Here is a 6281-nt window from a genome sequence, read left to right on the forward strand (position 1 = left end):
TGGAACCCTCAAGGAATGCATCCAACCAGAGTGGAGATGGGGGGAGGGGGAGAGAGCATGGTGGATTGTAGCTTAATTCACCCATCCACCTGAAAGAGATTTAAACTTCAGTCCAGAACAAAATCCAGTCCTACACTGCCAACTAAAACTTAGTATTGAGATCACAAGAACTGCTGAAGATTTGTTTGCTGTGGGTATTGAGTGTTACACAGAGCATTGTTGAGTTTTTAATCTGTGCAGGTGTCCTATGCTGTGGTTAGTTAACTGGATAGAATTCTACTCCTGTTTGTCTAAAGTCACAACTGCATGTTTTACCCATTCTCTTTTCCATGGATAGATTTTCTCTTCAGTTATATCCAGTAAGCAATTCAAAGCATGAACTTGCACAGAGTTCTGACGAAAGATTATCAATGGTTCTTATTTTGTTTTGTCTGAAGTTAATCTTGCCTAGTTTCTGTGGTTTTTTTTGGACAAGTTTCTTTTCTTATCATCCATCTCCATGACCTGATTTTTTTTTTATTTTTCACGTTCTTTCTCGGGACGTGGGCAATACTTGCAAAGCCAGCAAGTGCCCATCCCTAGTTCCCCTGAGAAGGTGGTGGTGGGATGCCTCTCCCTTGAGTAGCCATTGTTTGTACAATTGAGTGGCTTGCTAGACCACTTCAGAGGTCAGTGAGGGGTCCCAGTCTGCTGGTGGAACTGCAGTCAAGTGAGACCTTACAGAGTTAGTGGAGGAAAATGCAGAAATACAGACCACCCCCATCTACCACACCCATCTCAAACCTCCATTTGAGGCAGGGGGTGCCTCGGTGTAATGTTGGAATTGATTGCAAATGGAACTCCAAGGCCCTTATAAATTGTACAGCACAGGAGGAGGCCATTCGGCCCATTGTGCCTGTGCCGACTGTTTGGAAAAGCTTTCCAATTAGTCCCACTTCCCCTTTATTCTTTCGCCATAGCCCTGCAAATGTTTTCACTTCAAGTATTTATCCAATTCCCTTTTGAAAGTTGCTATTGAATCTGCTTCCACCGCCCTTTCGGGTGGTGCATCCAGATCACAACAACTAACTGGTTAAAAAGAACTCCCCTTGATTGAACATACGAACATGCAATGGTTTGGATTAGTTTCACCTCTCGGTTGGCACACAGACAGCAGTGGTTGGGATGAAAGTTTTCTCTGCTCGAGTTGTGGGTGCTAAAGCTAAGTGGGTTTGGCCACCATCCAAGACTCCACGACCACAGAAAAATGTCTTCACAGCTATGGGTGAGCTGGGTTTGAGCTGGAGCAGCTGCTCTGTGTCACAACATCACAACCTATGACTGGCAAAAGGAAAAAAAAACATGGAAGTCAGAAAATGCTGGAACTGCACAGCAAGATCCATCAGCCTCTGCAAAGGAGAAAGGGAACATAGGAAGAGGAGGCGGCCAGTCATCCTCTCGAGCCTGTTCTGCCATTCAATGAGATTGTAACTATTATGTATCTTAATTCCATTTACCAACCTTGGCTCTATAATCCTTAATACAGTTTCTCAACAAAAATCTATCAATTACAGTTTTGATATTTTCCATTGACTCCCAGTATTGACAGCTTTTGGGGGAGACAGTTCCAGATTTCCACTACCCTTTGTGTGAAGATGTTTAACATTTTGTCCAGCACCCATTGGTCTACACCTGAATTGTTCAAGTCTTTCTCTACTTCTCCAATATAGATAAGTGTGAGGTGGTGCATTTTGGTAGAGGAATAAAGATGCCACACACTCCTTGGAAAATAAGCGTCTACATTGGGTAGAAGGGTAAAGAGATCTGGGTATAGGATATACAGATCACTAAAGCTAGCAATGCGGTTTAGCAAAGCCATAAAAATTGCAAACAAAATTGCAACATAAAAATTGCATAGGGTCATTTCAAGGGAAATAGAATCAAAAAGCAGAGAAGTTATGTTAAACTGCATGGAAGTTCAGTTAAAATACCGAGCACAGTTCTGGTCTCCATATTACATAAAGGGTTACTGAAGCATTGGTGAAGGTACAAAGGTTATTTACAAGGATGGTATGAGAATTGAGAGAGTAGAACATTCAGGAAAGATTGAACAGACTGGGAATCTTTTCTCTAGAAAAGAGAAGGCTAAGAGCTGACCTGGTAGACGTCCATAAAATTATAAAGGGGTTTGATATGGTAGATGTAGAGAAAATGTTTCCACTAATGGAGAGACCTAAACCAGGGGCCATTAATATAAGATAGTTATTAATAAATCCAATAAGGAATTCAGGAGAAACTTCATTACCCCGACAGTGGTTAGAATGTGGAATGCGCTACCGCAAGGAGTAGTTGAGGCAAATAGCATAGATACATTTAAGGGGAAGCTAGATAAATACATGAGGGAGAAATAGAAGGATATGTTGTTGGGTTGAGATGAAGTAGAACTGAGAGAAGGTTCATGAGGAGCCTAAACACCAGCATGGACCAGTTGGGTTGGATAGCCTGTTTTTGTGCTGTAAATACTACGTAAACCTGCTGTGCATTTCCAGCAATTTTTCAGTGCAAAAGTTTCGCAACAAGTTATAGCAAACACTTACCTTGCTGTATGGGCTGTCCCTCTACATTGATCATTTGGAGGGCTTGTTCACCCTTGTCAGTTGATGAGGGAATAAAGCATCTTTGGATCCACCCCCAGTGATAGTTCTCTCACAGTGACTGTGGGCTCATCACTAAACAAGTGCTCTCAGCACAAGAAGGTAACGAGGGCTAGCCAACATGCTGACAGGCTGTGGGCTAAGGGCTTGGGGAATTAAGAAGGAAGGAAATAAAGAACAAAAGACTTGTACTTATATAGTACCTTCAATGATGTCAGGATGTCCCAAAACCCTTCACAGACAATGAAATATGTTTTTTGAAGTGCAGCCACTGTTATAATGCAGGAAATGTGACAATCCCTCAGGTGAAACACAAATGATACAGGAGCATATTGATATTGTCCATCTCTGCTGAGTCCAGCAGGGTCAGGACACCTTACAACAAGGGCACCATTAACATATTGTTTGCCTTTGCTCCGTGACCTTTTGGTCAGCTATGTGGCCTGGTCCAATCTGCACCTTCTCCTTTGTTATCTCTTGCCCCACCCCCACCTCACTTGTTTATAATCTGTGACTTTTCTAATATTTGGGTCAGTTCCGAAGAAGGGTCACTGACCCGAAACGTTAACTCTGCTTCTCTTTCCACAGATGCTGCCAGACCTGCTGAGTGATTCCAGCATTTCTTGTTTTTGTTACAACTAGGGCAGGTGGATTCAGGAGGACAGTGTTCAAAGCTCCCTTGCAGCCAAGGAATCAGCTCTAAAACCTATATGTGTACTTCTGAACACAGGATTAAATCAATAGAATCGTGGAATCTTACAGCATAGAAGGGGGTCATTCAGCCCATCATACCTCTTTGAAAGATCTGTCCAATTAGAGTCACTTGCCCCTGCCCTTTCCCCATAGTCCTGCAAATGTTGCCGTTTTAAGCATTTATCCAATTCCCTTTTGAAAGTTGCTACTGAATCTGTTTCCACCGCCCTTTCAGGCAGGGCATTCCCGATCTCAAAACTCACTGCAGAAAAAAATTCTCCTCATCTCCCCTCTGGTTCTGTTGCTAATTATCTCTGTGTTCTCTGGTTACTGACCTTCATGCCACTGGAAACAGTTTCCTCTTATTTTAACTATCAAAACCATTCATGATTTTGAAATCTACTAAATTTTCCCGGAACCTTTTTTGTTTATTTGTTTTGTGGGATGTAGGCGTTGCTGACTAAGCCAGCATTTATTGCCCATCCCTAATTGCTCTTAAACAGAGTGGCTTGCTGGGCCATTTCAAAGTCAACCACATTGCTGTGGGTCTGGAATCACATGTAGGCCAGACCAGGTAAGGATGGCAGATTTCCTTCCTTAAAGGGCATTAGTGAACCAGATGGGTTTTTAAAACAATCATGGGGGTGATTATCAGACAAAACGTGACACTGAGCCACATAAGGCGATATTAGGACAGGTAACTAAAAGCTGGTTGAAGTTTTATACTTTCACATAGTACTTTTTAAGCTATTACTAGAACTGTTTTGCTAATCAACACTGTACCAAATTGCATTTTATTTTGCATGCATGAGCATGCGCAAAATATAGAACCATAGAATAGTACAGCAGGGATTGAGGCCATTCAGCCTATCACATCTGTACCAGCTCTTTTGAAGAGTAGCTCAGTTAGACCCACTCCCTGTCTCTTTCCCCAATTCCCTTATATTTTCCCTCCTTCGAGTAGTTAAAATCTAAAGCCCTTCTAGGTTTCAGTTACTTCAATATTGAAGCCGGTGCCCATTTGGATCATAAGGCAATCTGAGCTGAGATCTCAGCCTCAGGGACAGAGTCGCACTAACAGAAAGCAGCAGCGACTTGTGTTCATGCCAAAATTAACCCCCGACATAATAACAGCTAACATTAGGGAAAAACTTCAACCTTTTGGGATTGCAACCTGGCAAAGTCATCAAGAAGTGTACTATTTGGATCCAATCCTGCACCACATTGAGCATACCAGGCTGGAACTCTGTATCTGGATGAGAATTATGCTTGGTATGCCTTCATCTGAACACTCCTGTAGTAACATAACTTAGTGGTGACATCAAAAGAAAAGATTCCTCAATTACGTGGGATTAAAAGTAATTGGTACTCTGCCCTGTCTCATTTTATTCATATGTGCTTACCAATTTTATTATTTACTGAGCCAAGTTCTGCTGAATGTTTGTAGTGCTTGTAAAATTGCATCTCAGAGTTTGCATTTTGTAATTTCCTTTTTTATCCAGTAATATATTTTGTTCTTGTCCATTCTCGAATGTGGGTGTCCCTGGCATTTATTGTCCACCTCTGGTTGTTGCTTGAAAACCCCTCACTAAATTTGAACACCTCTATTAAATCTCCCCTTAACCTTCTCTGCCTTAGGGAGAACAATCCCAGCTTCTCCAGTCTCTCCACATAACTGAAGTCCCTCGTCCCTGGTACCATTCTAGTAAATCTCCTCTATACCCTCTCTGCAGCCTTGATATTCTTCCTAAAGTGTGGTGCCCACAATTGGACACAATACTCCAGCTGAGGTCCAACCAGTGATTTAAAAAGGTTTACCATGACGTCCTTGCTTTTGTACTCTGTGCTTCTATTTATAAAGCCCAGTATCCTGGATGCTTTTTCAGCAGCTTTATCAACTTGTCCTGTCACCTTCAAAGACTTTTGTACATGGACCCCCAGATCTCTCTGTTCCTGCACCTGCTTCTAAAAGTGTACCTTTTAGTTTATATTGCCACTGCTCATTCTTCCTACCAAAATGGATACGACAGCAAAATCCACAGATACATTTATGGGGACTCTAGATGAACAGGAGCCAGAAAGGAAGATAAGGATATGCTGATGGGGTGAGATGAAGAAGGGTGGGAGGAGGCTCGTCTGGAACATAAACACAGCATAGATCAGTTGGGAAGAATGGTCTGGTTCTGTGCTGTAAAGTTTGATGTAATTTTTACCCCAATTGTTAAATGTGGTGTCTTTTTTTTCATTCTACAAGGAGCTGGGCAACAAGAGACATTGAAGAACACACTTACCAAGATGCTAAAGATAGCCCAATGTTATCTGCAAGACTTCAGCCACCTGTCTGAAGGACACAAGGAGAGCCTGTCGTAGGACAGAGCAGTGATTGTCCACAGTCACTCAAAGTGTGGATCAACTGCCCTCAACAGCAAAGGGCAGGTGTGGAAGGTGAACAGTGTGAGGGGCAGTCGTGAGAGAATTTCTCGATAAGCGCAGGTTGATCTTGCGATCAGCAGGTGACCAATAAGAGGCAATTGTTTCCTTGTCCAATTTAGTAAAGAAAAATATTTGAAAGAGGGGCTGGATATTTTGAGTCTGTAATTAGCTGTCCAGTGCTTTTGATTCCATGTTATTTGTTCGTAAACTTGCCTAGTTAAATAACTTTATCTCTTAAATATATTTTTTAAAAGCTGCAACAGTCCTCATACTTTCACTGATGCACTTGTGCCTAGTGAAATGCACTCTTGGGATTTATGAAAAAAAAAATTTTGAAATTCCTTTCCACCGTCTCGTTTCCTCTGTCCGTTCATCTCAGAAGCTCAATGCCTCATCATAAAAGGTCACAAAAAAATCTCACAGCCTTCCCCCACCTTCCTAAAATCTCCCCAATGTCAGAGAATGCGTTAAGGAATATCTTCGTCCAAAGTGGCAACCCAATTCTGCCTGGCTCAAGCTCGT

At 42.1% G+C, this 6281-nt stretch overlaps 1 protein-coding gene across 2 annotated transcripts in view; it reads left to right on the forward strand.

Moving 5' to 3' along the window:
- The window catches only part of si:ch211-266k8.4 (TBC1 domain family member 10B), a 155144-nt gene extending 149096 nt beyond the window's left edge, over positions 1–6048 (forward strand). Inside the window, exon 12 of one of the 2 annotated variants that reach the window (XR_010976401.1) lies at positions 5581–5668. Coding sequence is in view for 1 of the 2 variants with exons in the window: in XM_068046951.1 (XP_067903052.1) it covers positions 5581–5696 (116 nt within the window). In the remaining variant the exon portion in view is untranslated. Of the gene's footprint in view, positions 1–5580 lie in introns of both variants that reach the window. The other variant, XM_068046951.1, reaches the window with a different exon arrangement.
- Positions 6049–6281: the final 233 nt, after the last annotated feature.

Source organism: Heterodontus francisci, chromosome 14 (genome assembly GCF_036365525.1).
Source record: "Heterodontus francisci isolate sHetFra1 chromosome 14, sHetFra1.hap1, whole genome shotgun sequence".
In the NCBI taxonomy this organism is placed as follows: domain Eukaryota; kingdom Metazoa; phylum Chordata; class Chondrichthyes; order Heterodontiformes; family Heterodontidae; genus Heterodontus; species Heterodontus francisci.